Source organism: Dermacentor variabilis, chromosome 8 (assembly GCF_050947875.1).
Source record: "Dermacentor variabilis isolate Ectoservices chromosome 8, ASM5094787v1, whole genome shotgun sequence".
NCBI classification, from domain to species: Eukaryota; Metazoa; Arthropoda; class Arachnida; order Ixodida; family Ixodidae; genus Dermacentor; species Dermacentor variabilis.
In genome coordinates this window covers 19,137,374-19,162,568 of record NC_134575.1, presented here as the reverse complement: position 1 = coordinate 19,162,568, position 25,195 = coordinate 19,137,374, and the positions used below count along the sequence as shown (strand labels likewise).

General features: G+C 50.1%; 2 protein-coding genes across 2 annotated transcripts; one reads left to right on the top strand and one right to left on the bottom strand.

The window, feature by feature from the left end:
- The first annotated feature begins 10,796 nt into the window (after nt 1–10,796).
- On the top strand, nt 10,797–14,101 carry LOC142590920 (uncharacterized). Its single transcript, XM_075703316.1, has 2 exons — nt 10,797–11,394; nt 12,075–14,101. The coding sequence occupies exons 1-2, from the start codon at nt 10,922–10,924 to the stop codon at nt 13,687–13,689; spliced, it is 2,088 nt and encodes a 695-aa protein (XP_075559431.1). The 5' UTR covers nt 10,797–10,921; the 3' UTR covers nt 13,690–14,101.
- Nucleotides 14,102–22,938: 8,837 nt separating this feature from the next.
- LOC142590919 (uncharacterized) lies at nt 22,939–24,987 on the bottom strand. Its single transcript, XM_075703315.1, has 2 exons — nt 24,437–24,987; nt 22,939–23,749 (listed from the first exon to the last, which is right to left on the bottom strand). Exons 1-2 carry the CDS (start codon nt 24,544–24,546, stop codon nt 23,017–23,019), a joined length of 843 nt encoding a protein of 280 aa, XP_075559430.1. The 5' UTR covers nt 24,547–24,987; the 3' UTR covers nt 22,939–23,016.
- Between the last annotated feature and the right edge of the window lie 208 nt (nt 24,988–25,195).

Genomic DNA, 25,195 nt, shown 5'->3' with positions numbered 1-25,195 from the left:
GTAAGCTTCGCGACGGCTCGACCAGGTGGCACCGAGTGTTCTTAGGGAAACGCGATAGATGAGTCCCGCAGCAGTACACGCGTCTCACATTACTCGTTTAGACGGTGGCAATATACGTTGCGTGGCTGTGTAGGGTGTCCCATCTAAAGCTAGCCGAACCGTTCAACGAGAAATAACCGTTTAAAAAAGACGGCGCAAGTTATTAAGGCCTACGTTGTTCGGTCGTCACACTTTTGATGAGGAACCCTGCAGGCTTCATAATTGTACGTTGCACCGTCTTTTCAATTTTTTTTTTCATTCAGCAGTTTGGTTAAGGTTAGATGGGAAGAACGGTGTTCACTCAATAATAGACGAATCGCCGTGGGCAGTCATCGTGGGAGGGGTTCTGTCGACTTTTTTCGAATGCGATTCGAATACGAATCGACTGCGAATAGAGAGTGTCGAATATCTAACTGAATATCGAATAGTCGAACGCAGGCGTATAGGTTTACATTCCCAGTCGCCTGCCACGTACCTGGTCAACCAAGCTGCCGTCAAGCACGTTCACTGAAGAGCGCAACACACCTACTAGCACATGGCCCAAGTATGCATCCATGAGCTTCAATGAAGACCAGCACAGGCCGAGTGGCGCATACTCAGTGCGCGAAGTCGATGTCAGACAGTTTTAGTGAACGACGGTACCTACACAGTCCCGCATCTAAGTGACCCATGTCAGCGTGAATGAAGTTGGTTGAAGAGTGGCACGTATGTGCACAATGACACATACTCAGCGATCCAAGTTGGTGCAACGGTTGGTTTCGAGCCCTGTTCCCTCAGCACAGCAGCCCGATGTGCTACCCATTTGACCATGGGCTACTACTACGATTGGCGTTTAGCACTGTTGTACACGGCATCCCTACTCGACAAATAATATTTGACCGGCAAGCGTGCAGCTAGAAAAGCACCTTTTTTCATTTATTGGTTTCTCAAGGGCCCCGAATGTCGTTACATGAGGGATGGGCGTACATACGGCACATAAGGTTATCGCTAAACATCATGGGCGTGCTTCAATGGTTCGCTTAAAACACTGCGAATCGATGATAATAGCGGTTCCGGCTGGCAGGTCATTCCAGTCTCGAGCAGTGCGCAGAAAAATCGATTGCAGAAAAAAAAAAACAGAAAAAAAATTTCACGCTGCATCGTCGTTTTCTCGTGACCAGGGAGCCGGCGAATAAATCGGCGTCACCTGAGGCTAAGCCGTTGTGTACCGTGTCTTTGGCTGTCCTACCAACCAGAGTTGACGGACGACTCGATGGCCCGCCTGGAGCTAGACTGGACCCGACATCGACGGCGACGCGCCAACAAAGGAGCTCACTTCGAGGCGACAGCAGAAGCCGCCGCCCTCCGTGGAAGCAATAACTGCCGCGAAGGCCACTCTACCTGATCCTGACCCTGACAAGCGGACCGTCACGAAGGAGTCACTAATTTATAACAGGGCACAACTTCGAGGAGTTCCGTGGGAACGACGTCGACATCAAGTTTCCAGTATGCCGCGTCGTTGTCCCGTATGCGGAGGCTATCGCGCAGCATTGGAGGCGGAGTCCGGCGGAACGGTGCGACGTTATGGGCGGGATTTATTTAACGGTTCGACAATTGCGACTGGCCGAGAAGAAGGACAGTGAATTTCGCCGACGAGAGAAATGGGAGAAAGAAGTACTTAAAAAGCGATCGCGAGTGTTGTAAGGCTGTGCTCGTGCTCGTACTTGTGCTCGGAGATGTAAACCATCCTCGCATAAATTTGTAAATATGCCCTTTTTCTGATCTCTTGGACGTCGCCCCGGACCGCTCAATCACCGGGCACCAGGTACATCACCAGCCACGGAAACTTCAGGGCCGCTCGGAAACCCTTATCGCAACAGTGTACCCAGGTAGGCTAGCAAACGGTTAGGTACAAACATAAATAATTCCCGAAATGTGCGTAATGTGCCCTACGAATGCTACCGCATTAGATGTTTGTGTTCGCCTACTTCGACACTGAGGTGCTTCTAGAATAAATGCGAGCATGTAAACTCTGAAACTAAAGCTATGTGCTTACCAAAACCCAGCGCCAACAGCATGATTGTTGCGCTGGCAACCAGGAAGATGACGATGGACGCCAGCACCATCACCGTTGTCGGCGCGATGTTGCTTCGTCTGCGTAAGAAAAGTGAGTGGCGATTTAGCTGGGAATGCCAGGGCATTCCGTCGCGCATCTTTGAGGCCGCATATCCATAAATTACGCCACATTGCAAAAATTTGCTCAGGAGCTCACTCGATGCATGTCCTGCCTCTTCGAGGAGTAAAGTGCAATGGACGGTGGGCCCCGAGGCAGAGAATATATATATATATATATATATATATATATATATATATATATATATATATATATATATATATATATATATATGTATATATATATATATATATATGTATATATAAAATGAACGAGAAGACCAGAAACCGGAGGTCTAGACTTTTGATAGGCACGTGGCTGACCTACAATGACCTTCTTGTATTATTCTACCAGATACTTGTGGAAAAGACTATTGGTTAAAATAAATTTGTGTGTATAACAGTTTTGAAGTCGTACAATAGAGTTTTCATTCATTGACTGATTGAATCACTAATTGATTGATTGATTATTCCAGTGATTTATTGATTTGTCGCTGCGAGTGACACGGGCAATCGCATCCAGAAAAAGAGAAACAACCGCGCGTTTCTGTTCGATGACACACGTCATCACATATCAGTCTCATCGCTACCAGGCGCCACCGAATTTGGGTCTGTCACGGCGTCTCGATATTTTTGTCTGCGCGAGATCCAGCATTTCGAGGCCAACTGTAGAATCAGATTGGAACGTCTTTGTAAGTCTTCCCCCCCTTCGCAATCCCCAAGTATATCACTCTCTTGTAGGCGGAAGGCACATGGTAAACTGTCTACAGATTAAAAAATAAATGTGCCAACGTTCCTTTAAACTCTGGTTTCACACGACGGAACGATAGAGAGCTTTAATTAGGGGCGCAAGCGGCTTGCGTGCGGAAGAACTAGGGGCCACGGTACAGCGCATGCGCAGACCCCTACGTCAAGGCCTGCACATACGCAGTACCGTCGCCACTAGTTCGTGCGTACGCTAGCCGGGTCTGCGCTTGTGCAGTACCGTCGCGCCTAGTTCTTGCGTACGCAAGCCGCTTGCGTCCCCTAACCTAAAGCTCTCCTGTATGGCTGATTCAGTACGCAGACTAGCGTAACGTGGATCAACTGCAAAGAGTCGCGTCATTAGCACCTCGTCTGCGGCGTTTTTTTTTTGTGCGTGGCCTAATTTTATTCGGCGAAACTCTGCGGGCTCCTACTTGTCCACTGAAGGAATCGGCGATCCGTCGCTTCGTGTGAATCCCGCTTCTAAGGGCGACGCTTAAAAAATACTGTTGCTGCCGCGGGGTCGCTCAAGAATTCGTCGTTCGAATACGTGAGCAACCTTGGAACATTTCGATCAAGGTCGAGACCAAGCAGACAGGCTGTGTATACTGACCCGTCATCTTTGTCATCTGAAAAAATAAAGAGAAGTGAAATAAATAGAAAACGTGTCATATGTTTTGCTTGTGCTTTTATTAGTAAGCATTGCCCTAATAGTTCAGCGCTCCACACTAAAGAAAATATGAAAAGTCTGGTGTTTGACGTGCGAAAAGCACATGTTATTATGAAGTACGCGTATAATTGTGAACTCGTAAATCTTTGGTGGTAGAAGAGTGGTTGGGCATGCGTGGCTCAGAATTCGGATCGAAATTCTTTTCGCCGAAGCGACGCCGGCACCGACGTGGGATTTTCTGGGATACGGGGCCCTTAACACTATCGCGTTAAAGGTTACGTGAGAAAGATTGACTTCCAGTGTGGTAAACGGCGTAGTCTGCGCGCATTATCAATGTGTTCGGTTGCCCACTTACAGTCGGGATAGTGCCTCTTCTTTCCCAACCGTACTGCAGCACTCCATTCCCGTTATTCTTGTTTCTTTTCCTACGTTGTTAACGCGAAGCTTCGTACGCGGTCCGTCCCGAAATTTGTTGACCGTTGCCGCTGTCTTTCCCCGCTGTCTTTCCCCACGCAGGACAACGCTCGTGTAACGAATCGGTTTGTATGTAGCCGCACCTGGTAATATACGCCGGCAGATGTGCCCGTTGTCGTATCTGTTCAGTAAGGAATTACGCACTGAATCATCACATGGTAGCTAAGTATTGTCATTCATCAGTGCAACAAACATAAGCCTTTGAGCGCGCAATGCTTTCATTAAAGCGAATCTCTTTATCCATTCTTTTTCTCGAGTTTTGAGCGACTGGCCGAATAAGGTATTCCGGCCTTGCAGGCATAGTGATATAAATTAAACAAGGCTGATCCCAGAGATGAAGGGATAAAAAGTGCGCCTATCGCGGAGGCAGTGCAACCTGCGGATACTTTTGGTTACGTGCAACTGTACATTTGCAGTTTTAGATTGACTGCGAAGTGTGATCGCGCAGGAAAAAACAAATATGAAACAAAACAAAAGAACGCCATTTTTCTTGCATATGTCCCATCGTTGAAGCCACATCGGTGGTTTCCGCGTCGTCTCGATTTGCCGGTCAGGCCCTTAATCGCTATACTGCAAAACGCGTCGCGGGATATGAACAGTTATATAGAATATAATTATCCGTTCTACAAAAGCTTCGCATCACACAGAGTGCAAAATTTGGGTTGGATCTACATAACCTTTTTTTTTTTACAGCTATGCTCTCCTTTAATGCGCGACGGAGATAGCCGTTTCGGATACCTTTGATGAAGCTCGATGCCGTCAGGCCGTACGTCATCTCGCTGGCACGCGAGTATTGGGTGTAAGCCGGCTCATCATGGTAAGCCGTTGCGTAAGGCATGCTCCCAAGCTGATGAACCTGAAAGTGGAAGTACCTATTATGCAACATAACGATGCTATATAGCGATGCTATTCCGGTTGACTTGCTAGTGATTAGTGAACAGCAAAGTATCGCTCTCTGGTACTACGGCAAGTTTGATGAACGACGGCAATGGTAGAAGTTCAAGAGCAATTGCAATAAATTTCGCTTTGGCCAAATTGATTATGAATGAATAACTAGTATATACTATTGAAGTAATTGCGGCAAAGATGTAGGAAAGCTGGTGGTTTAATTTTTTTTATTTACAATCCTCTTGAGGGGTTCTGAACCGATTTGGCGATACTGTACAAAAGTATTGAGTTGATAGGGTAGGTCCTTCAGATAATTAAGGGACACATTTAAGCACTCCAGGTAAGCGCATATTTATTATCAGATTTTTAAAATATGCATCGCTACCGATCGCAGTGGCGCCGCTCCAGTGAGTCTTCAGCCGCCCCGTTACAATTGACGTAGCTGGCGCACGTGATGTATATTTGGCGAGCTATTCAATTGACTACCCAGATTACGTTATCGATAATTTTTCAAATATTATGGTGAACAAGTGTTGTTCGTAATAGTTGGAATGTTGGCTAATTTCTTTCTATAAATAAGAAAGTAGCAAAAAGTGAATACACACCGGCAATTTATGATTGCACTCAAGCTCTTTTGGCACACAGCCAAGTGTCGTCGGATTGCGTTACAACTTGGTCCCTGTTGACGTGAGCGACACGGTTAGTGTTGATCTCAAAGTTTGTTTTTCGCGAGGACCATCACTCGCCCATGTTACGTGCAGTGGGCCGCAAATCTAGCGGTGGTCGAGATTTCAAGCGGCGAGACCGTATCCCTCTGCTAGGCAGCAGGTGAGCGCCGTGGCTGCAGCGCATCGGGCTGTTGGTATCCGATCGGCACCAGGATCTACACGTTTGCGGCCGTCTATTTACGATAGTGGATTTCTACCGCAGTTGAGAACGTTACCTATCCGGTATACCGCTAAATGCAGGCGGATTGGGCGCTTTGCCGGATGGGCGGAGGCGCAAACATGAACGGCCTACATGGTGCAGCAACCTCGTGGCGCAGTGTTGAAGCAGACAAAGGCAGAGCTTATAGATGTAACCAAGGGTATCCTACTTTGCTACTTGTGCAAAATTTCGGCAAGAGCGCAATCCTGAGCACGTTGTCTTTTTAAATGGTTAAGATGTTTTACACTTGGTTGCAACAATAATAGCTCTGTGTTCGGTTTGCAAAGTCTTGCGCCACCAGGTTGCTACATGATGCAGGCTGCTCATGTTTACGCAGCGGCCCATTCATCACAGCGGTATGAGGGTACTTTAGTTTACGCATCCGCCTATCCGCCAAAACGCCCAGCTAGCCGGCGGTTACCGCAATACCGGACACGCTCGACGCTGCGGCATAACGCTTGCAACGCACGCTGCTTGGACAGCCCTCACTAGTGATCGACGGCCAAGCGGTTTAGTGGAGAGGTCGGAGAGGCTTCGCATGTTGGCTCCAAGATATCGGAAGTAGACGACATGACGATAAATCATGAGGCAGAGTCAGTGAAGGCAGAGCTTAGGTCAGATCGCCCGCCGAACGTGTCGAGGAGAAAACGCATGATAATAGAGCGGAGGGTGACATGCAGTTGCCCGTAGATCTCTATTTACTAGACGCTTCACTTAAATAGTGGCATTAATGTTTTACTGTAGTTGTACTCTACACGTCTACTAACTTTGCCTGCAGCTTAACACACAGCAGCTTAACAGACGACGCACGGAAGCAGCACATGGCCTCAGAGACTTTGACGTCGCCTGTTCCAGTTTCGGTGCCGAAAATACCCGTTCTCGTGAGCTTTTTGTGGCGCACGCACTTGTGTTTGGAACGTGAGATTTAGCGCGGAGACTAAGCTTCTTACACGGACCAAAAGGTCGTTGCAGCCGGCCTTCACAGAGACGCTTAAAGCAACGCTAATTATAATTAAGCTAGTAAAGTGTCCTTCCGAAGTTCTCCATTCATTTGACTGCAGCCGGCTGGCTACTAATCGAGAAAAGGAAGCCCAAAGTTCAGTTTTTTCATGTCAGCAGCACTCTATGTCATTCGACTAAAACCAGTGTGACGTCAAGGGCTTCGGTGCATTTCCTCGCATTTGGGCAGTTTTGGCGCAGGGAAGTTATCGATACCTTTGAACTTGAGTCCTTGGCGGTGTTACATACGGACCCATTTCCTGGCATCACTCGAGTTCACCAGACCACATGCAATCACCGTCGCACCCAATTAAGGTGCGCACAAGGGCGTCTAACACGTTTCGGGCCTGTCAGACAAGTTGGCGGCCCCCACCCGAGGCGCCGCACGTCCAGACAAGCTGGCGACCCCCACCTCGTGCGCCGCACGCGGACCTATTGCCCCACTGCTAGACTCTTCCCGAAAGTGCATACGGATCCAGGTAATCTAGGTCCCGAGCGAAGTTGTTTTACAGCTCTGAAAGGTCGCTCGAAAATAACCCGCATCTCCCCGCTGAGCGCTTGCAAACCCGGAAGCAACACCATGGCAAGTCACCCCTCGGACATTGGAGCCCTTGGAGCGACCCCCCTGAGCCGATTGTGACGGCAGTTACAGGCCAGGCGGCAACACGGGTGGAAAGTCATCCCTCGGACCGCGGAGCTCTTGGAGCGACCCCCTAAGCCGAATGTGACGGCACTTGCACGGACGCCTACCATTGGAGGAAAATGACGTCACCTGAGCGGGCTCGACGATTGGCCGAAAATGACGTGACCCCGAGACACCGAAGGAGTTAAAAGCGAGAGCGAGGAAGTTTTAGAAGCATTACTTGATTCATTGATCTCATCCGGGCTTCTTGCCACGGGCCGCAGCGTGTGATTTGCTGCCGGCCATCAATGACTTTATTACTAATAACTACTTTGTCTTGTTTCTGTAAATAATGCTAATAAACCTCCAGTTTGCACCTCAAAATACTCCTCAACGTCGGCCAATTCTCGCACTCGCACAGCGGTGGGATTCCCGCACAGCGGTGGGATTGTCCTCCAGATCCAATAGCGGGCATCGAAATGCGGCCGCCAACGCTCGGGATCGAACCCACGACTTAGCGCTGAGCAGTGCAATCCCTTAGCTATTAAGCTACCGCCGCAGTACTCAGACAATCAATCTGTCAATCTGTCAACGTTCGGAAAGTCGTTTCTTTCTTCTTCTTTTTTTGTAGCCCTACAGCAGCGGCAGTCAACGAAGCTCAGCCGCAACGAGTCCTGGCGTCTTGTAGCCTATGCAGGGTTCCTATGCTGTGTCGCATACGCGCAGCAAAACCCCTGTTGGGTGAAGTAGGCAGCGTGTCGCCGACACTTACCTGGAGGCAAATTTGAAAGAACTGGTCACGCAACCGGGAGAGCTGGCTAGAACGCGTCGCTGGGGCGCTTCACGATGATGTTGACGATTTCTTCGACAATGACACGACTAATATGTAGATGTAGAGCCTATAGACGTTAGTGGCACATACCCACTGTGGGGAATTGGCCAAGAACAGGGTAGTTCCACATAACAATAAAACAAAATAGAATTATCACATAACTGTAAACAAAATTGGTCAATAGGTATATCGGAAGTAACAGGTAGATTCTAGCCTACGAAATTAATTAAATATAGGACTAAATGAAAACAAAAATACAGCCAATATAATGGGCTTTGTATAATTATAGCAAAACGTTAGGTTTTCGTTTCATGATCTAAATCTTTCGGACCGTGCAATGAAAGCCTAGATTGCATCGCCACCCTCCCTGTCACTGTGCCCAATGGTCGAGGCCCCCAAAGGCAGTTTTCAGTCCAATCTAAGAAAGAGGAACCGAGTTTCTAATGTTCTTTTTCGCAATTCAGCACACATCTGATAGTCAATGAGAGAATGTTCTGTTGTGTCATGTTCCCCGCAAGAGGGACAGTTCGGTGAGGGAGCCAGACCAGATTTGTGTGGGTAAAACATATGCAGGACTAATATGTCCTCCGTCGCGCGCGAGAACATTGTTGTTATTATCGCATGACTTATGTCCACTGCAGAGGAGTGACCCAGAATTGAGTAGGTACAAAACCATATTGATGGTAATTCAAATTATGCGGTAAACAGTTTCCAGCGGGTGGGAATGCTCCAAGTCATTTTCTAGCGATTCTCGGAGCACATATTGTGACTAGATCGGAGCAGAGAAATTCAAATTTTCAAGCAGGCTGTAGCACATATACCTTATTAGTGGAGCGATTCGGAGCAAGACAGTTTTAATTTAGAGTATTGATATTATTGAGCATGATAACAGTCACAAAGCCTGGCATTCTGCAGCATTAAGTAGTGTTACAGAGCTTAACGATATTTTTCATACTATTATTTTTGCTGAATTTTGGTAAAGTGACTAAAGGTGTATAAGCACATCATACACTGAAGTGTATGATGTAAATAGGTTAGGAAAAGTAAACATCACAGTGGTTTATTCAAAGATATTTTAGGCAATCTAACAGCAACAACCAGTTCAAACAGATATTTTACACCTGACCTCGGTGGGTCTAGTGAGGGGCTTTGCCACCACCGCGGCATGTGGAGTTCGCATTGAGTGATTGGGTGCAAGGCTTTAAGCCCCCTGAGTGAGGCGAAGGTAGCGACATTCGTCCTCTCCTGGCCTCTTGCCTCGCCGCTCGCCCTCTCAGTTTGCTCTTTTTGATTGCCGGGATCGCGCTGTGTCGCATTGCGATCACCATGATATAAGGATTCGCGATTATCGCAATCGCGTGGCTATGAGCAGCGATCAAAAGCAAATATCATTACACCGGCGCAAGCAAAAAAAGAAAGGAAAAAAGGTAGACGCCGCAGATCAACAAATGATGACACGTTGTTACTGCGAATTGTTTTTATTGGGAGATATGCATTTGCTGGTACTACTTAAGTTCTTGTTCGTGCTTGGGCAGCGCATACGCGGAGCGTGACCATGTGGCACGTACTCCTCTTGTCGCCGACGACCGTGGCACTTGGCAGAGTGCCGAAGACGCGCTTCAAAGCGGCAAAACGCATGCTACACGTGTGCCACAGTGACGCGGGTACACCTCTGACGACAAACAACAGCCGCTTCGGCTCTGTTCCATTCCTTAAGATCCAGTTGCAACTGGATTTCAGGCGGCGCGGGAGGATAGCAAGCCGTCCTCCGTGGTGCCAGTAGGGAAACGCAAATTAGAAGCACGTGCTTTTCTAAGCATGAAAGAGGCACGCGTATACACAAAAATTGCTGCAAGTCTCGCCGCTCGAGGCACTTTGCGTCTATTTGTGGGCTGCTCCCATGCTCAGAAAAAACACTTTTGTGTAGCCCGTAGTGAGTAACACATAACTCTGTCGGGAATTTTTCATGCTGACCAAAAATTTTCTCATTGATACTATTAACCTATTCATCATAACATATGATATGTTGATTAATTAATGAATAATTATTATGTAATTAGGTGGTAGGCAAGAACTTATATGAGTGTCTCCAAGCAACGGCAAGCAACGTTACCTCAGTTCTGTCCAGCTACGTGGCATTTCGATATTTTAAATGTGGGGCTCAAGTTACGCGGGACATCCGGTAGAGGCAACGTGCATGGTTGAAATGAAGGAAGTCACGATGGTCGCCAGCACGCAGGCGCATTGACAGAAAAAAAAATATCTTGCTTATGGTCGTGCCACTTCAATTCGTGACCGCAACAATGTGCAGATTCGCTAGTCTTCGTTATCTGTTTATGAAAGGCTCAAGAACCAATCACGCGCGCACACCATAACTACAGTAGTCGCGCGGTATGCGTAAGCTGTCGGCACCTATCTGTGCGACGCCAGGACCTGGAAGAGGTATATCGGCCCGTGCTTCCGTATGGTGAAAGGGTGCGCAAGCACTAGTGAAAGGCGCAGAGCTGTTCATTTCTCGAACATCGCGTAGCGGTGCAAACGATTTTTAGACGCGGCCACCGCCCCCGGCCACACCATGAACCACAGCGTACCCGCCGCCCTGGAAGAGCGGGATCCCGATGAACTAGATATTTGCTTCCCGGGTTTAGACGTCAACGTTCCTTGCACCGCTGAAGCCGGTGCAGACGACGAGGGCCGCATTCCAGCGTCCTGCTGTCACCTTCTCGAACGGCTGTCCGCCTGGAATCGCTTCCTCTGGCACGTCGGCTTGCAGCTGCGAGAACTACGGGAACCCGGAAAACTGTCCCTGGTGCGGGTGGTGCACATGAGCGGCGGTGGTGGCCTCCGGCAAACAGAATTCCGTCGCGACGCGCGGCTTCTCTTCCAGGTCCTCTTGCAGCGGCACCGTTGCGTCGTGAGCGTTGACCTCGACGAAGCCATGTGCGAGGGCAGCGGGCTCGGCGAGTACCGAGAACGGGTCGTCTCGGCGCTTCAGCGAAGCACGAGCCTGCAGGTGTTGACCTTCGACATCCTCTTTTGCGACTGCAGGTACGCGTGATTCTTCATCACTGGCTCTCGCGGGGTTATGGTTGGGATTTCACTGTAGCGTTTTAGCTTCGCGCGATACGTTAGCAATCAAAGCAGTACAGATGCCGAAACGCTTGCGGGGACAGCTCTAGTTTGAACGCTGGTCAAACGTGAGAGCGATTCTTTAGCTCCACTGCGCACGTGTCCCCTCCCCTCGCCACCGCGGTAGACGTGTCCACAGGTCTACGCTTTAGAAGGCAACCACTGCGTGCCGAGCTTGTGTGCCGAGGTAAATTAATGGAGTGAGGATTCAGGGCGTTAAGGGGTTCGGCACCATTAACACTGCGTCCCCTTCTCGTGAAATGCACGGCTGAACTCGGAAGTGACGAGGTCTTGTCCTCGCCGTGCGATGACGCAAAGCGATGACTGATTTTTCCGTTGATTACCCGCTGTGGTGGCAGCGAGCAAATAGATTGCACAAATCGGATCGAAGCGGGTTGTGTGGGACTTTGACATGCAATGGCGACTACCACTCGCAGCCTGCGGTACAACATGCACAAACGCGCAGGGCTTTCTTGCTTGTCTATTTTAAGCGTCTACGTTGATTACACGCACGTTTTCTTTTTGTCGCGAATCATCTGTTGCGTTCAATGCATTCTTTACGAGAAGAGTTTTGACCAAGTTGCCGCCTTTCTGCACAGATGGATTCGAGAGGAGATTTTCGGTGCAATAGCCAAGCTAACCAACCTGCAAGAGCTCGTTGTTTCGGGCACCGGCGCAGCACCCCGGGTCCTGCTAGACGCGATCTGTACGCTCCTGCTGGACACGATGAGTCTCGCCACCCTCTCGATGTCGCGACTCGTTTTCGACGCGGAAGACAGGTGGCGCCTGGTCGACGCCCTCAGGAGCAACGTCACCATCGAGAACCTGTCCTTGCACGGCAGCGTCGTGCACTCGTATCTCCCGAACGGAAGGTCCAGGTTCTCCATTTTCCTGGTCGAAAGCATTCGGCTGAGATCTCTGAGCCTGGAAGGCGACAAATCGGATCCTGCCAGAACGTTCGAATACCTAATGTGCACGATCCCGCCGCTCGTCGTTCGCGGCATCCTCCGTAAGCTCAAACTTTCCGGCTTCCTCCTAAACGCCGACTGCGCGAGCCTGCTCGCCGTACTTGTGGCTCGGAAGGAAGGGCTCCTCGAACACCTCGACATCGGCGGCTGCCGCTGGAGACCGGAGCCGTCGCCTCGGTCTCCCATCGACGCCGGAACGATGGACTGCGAAAAAGCGGGTCCCTTCTCCTCGAAACCAGTCTGTCCCTGGCACGACGCGTTCGACGACGCCGCGCGTGTCCCACTCTCGTTTCTCCGGCTCAGCTTCGCGGGACTCGAGCCGGAGAACCTCGCTCCTCTCTTCAACACTGCCGCCACCGTCGAGTTCCTCGGGACCATCTCGCTCAGAGACGTGGCGCTGGGCCAACTGAAGGAGGTGTGCAGAGTCGTCCGGGAAAGCGGCATGGGCGACCGAGTCCGCATAGAAGGCGTGCACCTCGTCGACTCGGCGTCGCTAAGTATGCTCAAAGAGTTTCCGGAAGCCTTGCGTCACGTGGTCATGACTTCACTCAGCGAGCCGAGATTGGAGGCGTTTCAAAACACGGTCCGCCTGGTGTGCAGCTGGTACCAGCTGACTGCGCTCCACCTCCTCCTGACACAGAAAGTCGTCTGCCACGCCTCCACCATTCGCGTGTTGAGCAAGTACGTGAGCGTCGCCACTGCGCTGAAAGAGTTCGCGCTGACAGGTTGTCACCGGCCAGACCTCAGTCTTTGTCTTCGAGCAACGCGGAGGCCTCACTGCGTTCTTCTCGAAGCCATCTTCGAGAACGTGGGCATCCAAGCGCTGCGAATCGAAAGGCTCCGTCTCGGCAGGGCCAACATGCGCTTCCTGGCCAACCAGGTTGTTGCCAGCGAGACGCTGTGCGAAGTCTCCTTCGCGTCCTCTGACCAACTCGAGAACGAAGAGTTCGTTGACTTCATCGCGGCAGACCTCTGCGAGAACAGCACCATCTTGCGTTTGCAAGTGTTGGAATCTGCGGACGGAGAACCGCAGGAAGGGAGGTTCGCGGTCGAAGACGTTCTCGGTCGCAACATGGGATACGTCACGTGCGCGGCGCATTTCGTCGCCTTCGACACTCACTTGAAGCGCTGTGATGAAGCCTTCGTGGCCGCCTTCAGCAGTGCAGCCCTGGTCGAGAAAGTCCAGGACCTCGCGAATGTGGACACTGCCGAGGCGACGCGCATGATTCGAAGCATTCTGGAATAGTCGCGAACCGTGTGGAGGAACTTTATGGGTGTTTTTAGCAAGATCCGCGAGTAGTAAGACAAAAAAGGATACCGATGTTCTCTGCTGCTTTACGTTCAAACGTCATTTACATCATTACTAGTCTAAGTCCTCGTCGGTACATTGGCACTATCCTCGAGTGGTTCGGTGTGTATGCCCGCAATGGCCTGAGACGCTCAGTACGTCGGTACGCTTCGGTAACGCGAAGGCTGCTTTACTACGAAGACAAGTGCCTTGAAATTGGCATCAGTATTATATTTTAGTCTTATATGTATCTGTCTTTTTTAATCACTGTTGCGCATGTTCATCGGTATTACCGGTTCGCCTATTGTTGATTTTAGCTTTGACCATGTCTCGGATTAAAAAAAAAAATCCTTGAAATAAATGCACCGAGTGCCCTTATTAGCGCGTCTCTCGTACAGTTTATTTTCAAAATAAGGCAGACAGCGGGCAGCTTTTCATGAGGAACATGAAGCATCTGGAAGCAACGTACTGCTTCCGTGAAAGGTGTAGTGCTGAGCGATCCAAACGCAATGATGAGACAACATGGCTGCCATGGCCGGATCAAGAAAAATGGGGCCCTGGGCTAATGCGCATGCAGGCCCACTTTCGCTATACAGACCACTCGCCGTGGCCTGCTGCGCTATTGAAATATGCCGTGTATCATTTTAATTACACCAAATTAAGCAGAACGAAGTGCGATGAACGGGGTATTATAAGGAAAACAAAAAAATTACCGACGATTACGTTACTTCCTAATGCGAAATTTGAGCGCAGCAAATAAGCTGTTTCACCTTTTGGATAGATTGAGGCAAAGAAATCGAGCAACACATGTATGCGCTATCACATAATTTTTTTTTTATTTTTCACACGTATTCCTTTAACAAAGACTCCACTAACAGTTCTTGACAGTCATGAAGGAAGCTTTGTGGTCGGAGAAATAGACTGATATATGTTCGACTTGGTACACCAATGCTTGATTCTCAAAGACGAGATCTATACAAGTGCCTCGCGAGGTTGTCACAGCCGTGGGGGAAGCAGAGGCTAAGCGCCGCCGCCGAGAAGACCCTGTCGTTCGCGCCGCCGAAGCGGAGGCACATCGCCGCCGTCGAGAGCAACCAGCAGTAAGCGAGGCTGAAGCAGAAGCTCATCGCCGCCGCCGAGAAGACCCTGCAGTTCGCGCCGCCGAAGCGGAGGCTCATCGCCGCCGTCGAGAGCAACCAGCAGTAAGCGGAAGCGGAGGGGGGCGGCGTGTACACCCAGCGGCAAACGATGGGGGCAGAAGCGCGCGCAGCAAGCGGACAACACGATAAAGGGAGGAGGGAAGAGATAGCAGCGACTGACTGATGCCGCTGACGGCGATAGTGAGTCAACCCCAGCTATCCGCCACACAAGAACAGGGGGGGGGGGGGACCCTTTCCTCCTCTTTCTGCATGGCGGCGACGGTGTTCTATGCAGTCACGTTATCTTGACTCTCTAGCGACGTCAGCGGCATCCAGCGGTATCAGTCGGTCGCTGCTAGCGCTGGGGGGATGAAAGGGGGGCGGAGCTGGTTACGAGGCCGACGACGACGCCGACGACGACGCGAAACCCAGGAACGGGCGCCAAAGAGCTGCGCTCTAAAAACTTGCTTGAAACGCGTGCTATTGTAAACACCAATATGTTCACTTTGTGATTATTCTGCATGCAGTTTTCGGCAAAAGCTAGCCTCTAAGGAAAAACTTAGTGCACTCAAGACGAAAAAGAACGTAGAAAAGACAACACAGCTCAGAAGTCGATCCTCCTGAAGCTAGGCTTTGTTTACATGACTAAGTTTAATCCCGCGAAGAGACGCACGGTTGTATCCAAAACATTCTTTATTGAAATTCAAGTATCAGACTGCAGTAATCGTTATACACGTTACTCTATAAATATGCAATAGATATATACAATACTTACGGCATTACAAACACCATAAATATGCACTATAATACAGATGAAAATTATCAACTGCAAATACAAAACATTGCTTTAAGATATTTTCGTTAGAGGTAAGACCCCCTCCCAAGCAAGGACGACACCAAATAAACGTGCCACTATCAAAAAAAGCAAAAATACAGTTCTTTATAAGCACGCTAAATATCACAAGAAGAACAAACAAAAGACAAACAACAAAGATTTTGCATATCTTGAATTACACTGCACAACGTTTCATTGGCAACGTGGAGGCTGGGACGCGACACAACGAACTTATTGGAACTATTCATGTATAGCGCAAACAGTCCTCTTTTAAAATGGCATCTTTCGCGCCTTCGCTTTGGCGAAATGAGATGTAGTCTGTTCGAAGGATAGATCGCGGAGTAGGTCACTTTCCATGGTCATGATAGTAAGCGAGTTCACCTTGTCGTCAAGTAGGCTCGAACGAAGGCGAGTTTTTATCAGCGACAACTTGGAAAACGATCGTTCGGTCTCACAGTTTGCCACGCTTAAAGGGGCCCTGAAAAGGTTCGGACAAATTTTCTAGATGCTTAAGTAGAACATTCGCACCACAATATAATTGAAGCGTTACGTATTAAGGGAGCTACAAGCGATTACAAGTTACCCTCATCTCTAGCGATGCTTTTCCTCCTCAACTCGTTCGCCGAGCGATCGGGGCTAAGCTCCGCCTTCACTGGCTCTGCGGCACGATGCGACGTCACATCGTCCACTTCTGGTTGTTTTGTATCCCGCCCCCGCTCGCGCGAAACCTCTCCGCTAGCCGCTTGGCTATCGACCCCAAGCGAGCGATATCGAAGCAGCGTGCGTTGCGAGCATTCTGTCGTAGCGCCGAACGTGTCTCATATTCCGGTAATCACACACGAGCTGAAAGTTTCGACGGAACGGTGGAGGCATAAACTCAAGCTGATGAAGGAACTTTAGCGTAGACGTACGTGAGCTGCCTGATCGGTCTCCACGGTCCAGCCACCCGTTGGCGCAGAGCTTAACCAGCCAAAGAAAGAGCTAATATTGCTCTATCCAAGTGTAAAACATTTTAAACATTTACAAAAAAAACAACCTGTTAACGATTACACTCCTGCGAAAATTTTACACTAGCAGCAAAGAAGAACACATTTTGTTACTGCTACTGTGTGTGGTTGAGCTCTATGCCACCAGGTGGCTGCACCGTGCAGACCATTCACATTTGCGCTTCTGTTCAACCCCTGAAACAACACGCAAGGGGACACGGCCAGGCCCTGTCCCCTTGCGCTTACGTTTAGCCTAATACCGGACTCGCGCAACGCTATTGCGTTAGTAATCTTCCGTGTAAAGTACGGTCGCAATCGCGCAAATCCTGGCGCCGATGGGATAGCGGCAGTCCGATGCGCTGCAGCCAGTCAGCTCGTCTGCTGCCGTGCAGAGGGACACGATGGCGCAGCTTGACATATTGCTACTCGCTACGTTTGCAGTCCACAACACAACAAAGTCGAATCATAGCGCTCGCGAAAAGACTGAGACCGACTCTGACTGCGGAGCTCTCGTCAAAATGGAGCACGTTGTAACACAAGCAGACGACGCTTGCTGTGTGCCGGAAGTGCTTAAGTGTACTTGTTCTTGTGCATTCTCTTTAGGTTACTTTCTGTATATAAAAAACAAATTAACTAAGATTCCTACTATTACGAACATCAATTGTTTACCATAAAGTTGGAAAAATTATCGATCACGCGCCCTGGTCAGCCAATCGGATAGCTCGCCCCACTGACGTCATATGGGTGATTTCCGTCATATGGGTAGGGGCGGCTTGAAATTCCGCCGAGCAGTGTGCTGCGATCGGCAGCGATGTGCATTTTTAAAACCTTATATTAAATTACATGCTTTACGCGGAGCACTTAGATGTGTCAATTATTGACCAGAAGGACCTAGGGCTCTATTACGTAAAACTATTCCAATATTTTTTTATTCAAATCTCCTGACGTCAAATTTGCGTAACCGCCGACGCAAGCATCGGGCGGTAGCCCGCAAGGTTGTTTAAGGGGACCAATCAATGCTTTTCTCGTTTATAGGAGGTCACTTTGTTTGCTTTAAAAACGAATAACATTGTCTACACTGAGCGGCTTGTCTTATCTAATTGGCTGATAAGAGACGAGGAGCACGGCTCATGCGGAGAGGTATTCGATGGGGCCGACTCAGTGCCCTGAATATGGATCACCGGATGAAGAGGGAGGTGCGGCGTCTCTGATTGGTCCGCTTTCCCTTACTTAGCTTGGGATGGCTAGCCGAAAATCGCGGCGGCATGCAACGGAAGGCAAAGTATGACGCTAAAAAGGATCATCAGCAAAGAAAAGTTGACTGAGCGATGTAGTGAACGTACCGAAAGTGCTCGAAAACTTTGCAGAGCCACGCAAAAAGTTTTATTACACGCAAACAAACCCATGCCCTCAGGCAGGTGCAAGTAGTCAGTGCCTGAGCGATCAGCGGTAGCCATCTTTTATTCCTATCGGAACGATACAGCCTGCGGCTATTCAGAGAAAAATTCTGTTTTGTTCGGCATATTAATGCATCTTTAACGCGTACATGTCACTTTGACGCGGTGAGTATTCGCGGTTTCGTGACGTCGCGTGACAGGCAGGTGAAGTGAATGCAGCCCGAAAACTTTTGACCAATAGCCGAGGTCTAATGGCGAAAAGGCGTCGAATCAGAAATAACTATTTTTCTTTTGTTCTTAGCAGTCATGCATAATCAGTGTGTTCACATCATTCAGGTGGGGAGTTACAGCGGTTTTCGTGACGTCGCGTGACAGACAGGCGAAGTGGGGGTGGTTTAAAGAAGTTGTTCGCCAATGACGGAGGGATGATTGCAGAATTGTAATGGAAAAGTTTGGAATAGCGTTCCGTTATAGCGCCCGTACCCTAACGACTCAGTACCTTAGTAGAAAATCCTCAAAATCGTTACAGGGTCCCTTCAAGACCGGATTCACAAGCTGCTGTGCCTACCTTCTCGTATGTTTTTTTTTCTTCGTTTTACCGTTTTCTTAACACTGTCTTGGGAATTTTTAATTGCAGCATATCACGAGAATCGAAAAGCAGCACGGAGCTGTGTTGTGGGAAACCATATTGAGCGCTGCAAACACAATTTATGCGTGACTGTGCCGCAGCGCGCATTCTACAGGTTGTGCGCGCAGTGGGCACTGGTGGACAGCAATCAATGGACGGTGCTACACGACGCTCGAACACCGCCGTTAGACGCTCGGCAATCTCACTGCTGACAACGATCGTTCACGCTAAGTTGACGGCAACAAATCTTTGCGTTGGCTGCTTCTTTTGCAAATATTTTCTGTTGAGACACTGGTAGGTTTGTTTCATGCTCGCACGCTTTTCTCATTTCTCCTGAGAATGGTTTTGCTCCATCGCTTCACCCCGTCCGACGAAAAATGCAGCGACACAGTACACGAACACACCCACCGCTGACAGTAGGCACCGGACTTTGGCAAACTTTTCTCGTCGTAACTTCCCTCGGGAGCGGAATAAAAAAAAACATGGAACGAACACGCAGGATGTGTGTTTGCAGCGGTCGCCGCGGGATCCTGTTTTCAGGCAAGGCGTAGCGCAGCGTCAGCGATGCTCGCTGCAATGTTTCTTCGCCGGATCATGGCTCGAAATGAACGCACGCGGCACAAATGGCGCATCGTAAGCTCGCAGTAATATTTCCGGCATGATAGACCATCACAAACAGTTTGGGAACTCACTCTGACAAGGGGCTGACGCGCACAGCTGACGCGACTTGGCACAGTTCGAAGCGCGGGCAGCCATCTTCTCCGCTGGCGCGGTCACCAGCCGTCCGGCTCATGACGTCAGTCCGGAGTGTGCGCCCATTGGTGGAAGCTCGTGTGCATCCGCCCCGGAGGAGTAAGCGCCCCCTTTTTTCTCGCTCCTCACCTTGAACTCTGTGCTTTCGCTGACACCGAGCATCTCGGCAACAAGCTTGGTCGTGGCCTCCACGCTGTGTTCAGGCTCCCTTTTACGCCGATATGTGTAGCAGTAGAGATTCATGTTGCGTGAATCGCTGCTCAGGATGCGGCCACTCTTGTTCTTGTCGAGGCTCCTTGGTGGTGTGGTCATCGAGGCGACGCAAGGCTCGTTCGGCAACAAAGGATCGCATTCCGATGTCACCTAGCTGGGATCCATGTCGGAAAACGCGCACTGAATGCATGCCTTGTGCGATCTGGCGAGATTGCAGGCTTGCAAAAAAAAAAGTGAAAAAGAAAAAAATTTGTGAGAACACAAAACCAAAAAATATAAATTTTATGCTATTTAAACCAACATTATTTAAAACGACGAATGAAGCATTTTTGTACCTTTCCCGCCACAGGTTTGTGATGGTTGTGATAAATGCATTGTTTTATATAAGTACTTGTTCAATAGCAACTGATTCATTTTAAGCTCGCAAATGGAGTAGTGAGTGTGCTGTGTACAGGTAAACAAGCGCGAAAGCCATGCAGAGCTGCTCTTTCTACTTTTGTCATTTGCAATGAAGCTAAAGAGCAGACGACGGGCAGCGTTGTGGAAGGCGCGGGGTTATAATTCTGTCGCGATCCGTTATGTGCTGTGGCACATGAGAGCTCTACTAAACCAGCCATCGAAATACAGAAGCCTTTATTTATACAGAGAATTGTGCGTTTCGAAAGCACGGTTTTTTAGTGGGATTATTTTAGTCGCGGAGGCAATCGGCTGTCGCCCTTCGGTCATCTGGACAAGGCCGCCCCTTTCTTCTAGAGTTATACCCGAATATAGTCTCATATATAAGAAGCCAACAGGCAATAACACCAAGGATAGAATGGAGGAAGTTACGCGTAGCTCTCGACTGAGTTAAAGAAATGATAAATACATGGAAGTGAAAGCGGATGAAAAAATAACTGGCCGAAGATGGCATACGAACCCACGCCTTCGCGTTACACGTGAAATGCTCTTACAAAACGAGCTACCGCTGGTCCATTCTCCCACCCACTCTCTGGGGTATTTGCGTTTATCTGCTAGAAGCAACCCAACCCTGGGAGTGTTAGCCAGCGCCACCACTCACAGCCATGTAGAACGTCCCATCTGCCACAGGCGTCATGTAGTACGTGAACTATTTTTGGGGTAAGCCAGTTCATCAATAAACCCACACATGCTACCTGAAGGCATCGAAGCTGCTCGATTCAAGACCCTCGCGATGTAATGAACAATATATATATGCAAATTTGTAAATAAGTTTACAAATTCACACATCCGATAAAACTATCAACCGTACTTCGTATAGCTGTCTAATAATTTGCTCGTGGAAACGATGGAACGTAAAATCACGAGCCACACTGGAGGTTACGCTGAATTCGTTTTTCAAGCAAGTATTATTCGCGACCTATATAATTTTACCTTGCGTGGTAATGCTATAGAATTATATTTTCCGTTCAGCATTTTGTTGCATTAACGATCTTACGTGGTGAACCTCCGTTCCGAATTTCCGATCGAAACGCGATACCGGGAGCGCATGGCTGTCGGCGCTTTTTGTGCCACCAGAAGGCGGTGGGAACACCGAGCCGAAGAAAAAAAAAAAAAAAGGTAAGGAGGAGATTGGTACGACCATATCTGTTACAGGCTTAGGTAGCGGTACGAGGTAGATAGGGGAATGAAAAGGATTAAGGAGATGTACACTAACGTTCTAGAGTGAAAAAAAAAACGTCTGTAACGCACCTCATTAAATCGAGCAGGCTGGGTGACTATTTGTCAGCGCCCCATTTCAAAGGAGAAGCCTATAAATCATCATCATTATCGTGCATTACGGTATACGATGAAAGCGAGGGAGCTTGTGACGCGTCGTTACTGCATTTGGGGCAAAATGCGCCGGCAGCCACGTTGTCTGATCATTGCGTTTGGATCGCTGAGCACTGCGCAATTCACGGAAGTAGTACGTTCTAGCTGCACACTGTCTACCTTAATTTGAAAATGAACTGTACCAGAGACATCTTAATAAGAGCAGTGAGTGCATTTATTTCAAGGAATCTTTTTTTTTTTCAACCCGAGACACTGTCAAAGCTAAAATGAGGTGTGAGGGGGTACAAGAATATGCGTACCGGTAATACCGATGAACATGTGCAACAGTGATAAAAAAACAAAGATGCAAATTAGACTAAAATATAATACTGACTCCAAATCCAAGCCACTTGTCTGCGTAGGAACGCACCGTTCACATAAACGAAGAGTACCGAGGTTCTGAGCGTCTCAGACCAGAGCGGGCAACACACAGCGAAGCTATCGAAGAAAGGGCCAATGTACAGACGCGAACTCAGACACGTAAACGCTCAACAAGACGACCAAATGGTAAATGATGAAATGATGTTTGCCCGTATAGCAGCAGAGAACATCGATATGCTTTTCTGTCTTACTGCTCGCAGCTCTTACTAAAAACACCCGTAAGGTTCCTTCGAACGGTTCGCGACTATTCCAGAATGCTTCGAATCATGCGCGTCGCCTCGGCAGCGTCCACGCACGCGAGGTCCTGGACTTTCTCGACAAGGGCTGGACTGCTGAAGGCGGCCACGAAGGCTTCATCACAGTGCTTCAAGTGAGTGTCGAAGGCGACGAAATGCGCCGCGCACGTGACGTATCCCATGTTGCGACCGAGAACGTCTTCGACCGCGAACCTCCCTTCCTGCGGTTCTCCGTCCGCAGATTCCAACACTTGCAAACGCAAGATGATGCTGTTCTCGCAGAGGTCTGCCGCGATGAAGTCAACGAACTCTTCGTTCTCGAGTTGGTCAGAGGACGCGAAGGAGACATCGCACAGCGTCTCGCTGGCAACAACCTCGTTGGCCAGGAAGCGCATGTTGGCCCTGCCGAGACGGAGCCTTTCGATTTGCAGCGTTTGGATGCCCACGTTCTCGAAGATGGCTTCGAGAAGAACGCTGTGAGGCCGCCTCGATGCTCTAAGACAAAGACTGAGGTCTGGCCGGTGACAACCTGTCAGCGCGAACTCTCTCAGCGCAGTGGCGACGCTCACGTACTTGCTCAACACGCTAATGGTGGAGGCGTGGCAGACGACTTTCTGTGTCAGGAGGAGGTGCAGCGCAGTCAGCTGGTACCAGCTGCACGCCAGGCGGACCGTGTTTTGAAACACCTCCTGCCTCGGCTCGCTGAGTGAAGTGATGGCCACGTGACGCAACGCTTCCGGAAACTCTTTGAGCATACTTAGCGTCGCGGAGTCGTCCAGGTACACGCCTTCTATGCGGACTCGGTCGCCCATGCCGCTTTCCCGGACGACTCGGCACACCTCCTTCAGTTGGCCAAGCGCCACGTCTCTGAGCGAGATGGTCCCGAGGAACTAGACGGTGGCGGCAGTGTTGAAGAGAGGTGCGAGGTTCTCCGGCTCGAGTCCCGCGAAGCTGAGCCGGAGAAACGAGAGTGGGACACGCGCGGCGTCGTCCAACACGTCGTTCCAGGCACAGACGGGTTTCGGGGAGGAGGGACCCGCTTCTTCGCAGTCCATCCTTCCAGCGTCGATCGGAGACCGAGGCGACGGCTCCGGTCTCCAGTGGCAGCCGCCGATGTCGAGGTGTTCGAGGAGCCCTTCCTTCCGAGCCACGAGTTCGGTGAGCAGGCTCACGCAATCAGCGCTAAGGAGGAAGCCGGAAAGTTTGAGCTTACGGAGGATGCCGCGAACGACGAGATGCGGGATCGTGCAGATTAGGTCTTCGAACGTTTTGGCAGGATCCGAGTTGTCGCCTTCCAGGCTCAGAGATCTCAGCCGAATGCTTTTGACCAGGAAATTGGAGAACCTGGACCTTCCGTTCGGGAGATACGAGTGCACGACGCTGCCGTGCAAGGACAGGTTTTCGATGGTGACGTTGCTCGTGAGGGCGTCGACGAGGCGCCACCTGTCTTCCGCGTCTAAAACGAGTCGCGACATCGAGAGGGTGGCGAGACTCATCGTGTCCAGCAGGAGCATACAGATCGCGTCTAGCAGGACCGGGGGTGCTGCGCCGGTGCCCGAGACAACGAGTTCTTGCAGGTTCGTCAGCTTGGCTATTGCACCGAAAATCTCCTCTCGAATCCATCTGTGCAGAAAGGCGGCAACTTGGTCAAAACTCTTCTCGTAAAGAATGCATTGAACGCAACAGATAATTCGCGACAAAAAAAAAAGAACAAACGTGCGTGTAATCAATGTAGATGCTTAACATAGAGAAGCAAGAAAGCCCTGCGAGTTTGTGCGTGCTGTGCCGCAGGCTGCGAGTGGTCGTCGCCATTGCATGTCAAAGTCCCACACAACCCGCTTCGATCCGATTTGTGCAATCTACTTGCTCGCTGCCATCACAGCGGGTAATCAACGGAAAAATCAGTCATCGCTTTGCGTCATCGCACTACGAGGACAAGACGTCGTCACTTCCGAGTTCAGCCGTTCATTTCACCAGAACGGGACGCAGTGTTAATGGTGCCGAACCCCTTAACGCCCTACATCCTCGCTCCATTAATTTACCTCGGCACACAAGCTCGACACGCAGTGGTTGCCTTCTAAAGCATATACCTGTGGACATGTCTACCGCGGTGGCGAGGAGAGGGGACACGTGCGCAGTGCACCTAAAGTATCGCGCTCACGTTTGACCAGCAGTCGAACTAGAGCTGTCACCGAAAGCGCTTCGGCATCTGTACTGCTTTGATTGCTAACGTATCGCGCAAAGCTAAAACGCTACAGTGAAATGCCAACTATACCCCCGCGAGAGCCAGTGATGAAGAATCACGCGTACCTGCAGTCGCAAAAGAGGATGTCGAAGGTCAACGCCTGCAGGCTTGCGCTTCGCTGAAGCGCCGAGAAGATCCGTTCTCGGTACTCGCCGAGCCCGCTGCCCTCGCACATGGCTTCGTCGAGGTCAACGCTCACGACGCAACGGTGGCGCTGCAAGAGGACCTGGAAGAGAAGCCGCGCGTCGCGACGGCATTCTGTTTACCGGAGGCCACCACCGCCGCTCATGTGGACCACCCGCACCAGGGACAGTTTTCCGGGTGCCCGTAGTTCTCGCAGCTGCAAGCCGACGTGCCAGAGGAAGCGATTCCAGGCGGACAGCCGTTCGAGAAGGTCACAGCAGGACGCTGGAATGCGGCCCTCGTCGTCGGCACCGGCTTCAGCGGTGCAAGGAACGTTTACGTCTAAACCCGGGAAGCAAAGATCTAGTTCATCGGAATCCAGTTCTTCCATAGTGGTGGGTACGCTGTTGTCCATGGCGTGGCCGGGGGTGGTGGCCGTGTCTAAAAGGTGTTTGCTCCGCTTCGCGATGTTCGAGAAATGAACAGCTCTGCGTCTTTCACTAGTGCTTATGCACCCTTTCGCAGTACGGAAGCACGGGCCGATACTTCTGCCTGGCTTTGGCGTCGCACAGATAGGTGCCGACTGCTGAATCATGCCCCGCGATCACTGCGGTTATGGCGTGCGCGCGGGATTGGTTTTTGAGCCGTCTATAAATAGATAACGAATACTGCCCAAGTCGCAGATTGCAGCGGCCACAAAG

Coding starts and splice junctions, on each gene's coding strand:
- LOC142590920 (XM_075703316.1), top strand. CDS start 10,922: ATGAACCACAGCGTACCCGCCGCCCTGGAAGAGCGGGATCCCGATGAA. Junction 11,395..12,074: donor ATCCTCTTTTGCGACTGCAG/GTACGCGTGATT, acceptor CTTTCTGCACAG/ATGGATTCGAGAGGAGATTT.
- LOC142590919 (XM_075703315.1), bottom strand. CDS start 24,546: ATGTGCGAGGGCAGCGGGCTCGGCGAGTACCGAGAACGGATCTTCTCG. Junction 23,750..24,436: donor ATCCTCTTTTGCGACTGCAG/GTACGCGTGATT, acceptor CTTTCTGCACAG/ATGGATTCGAGAGGAGATTT.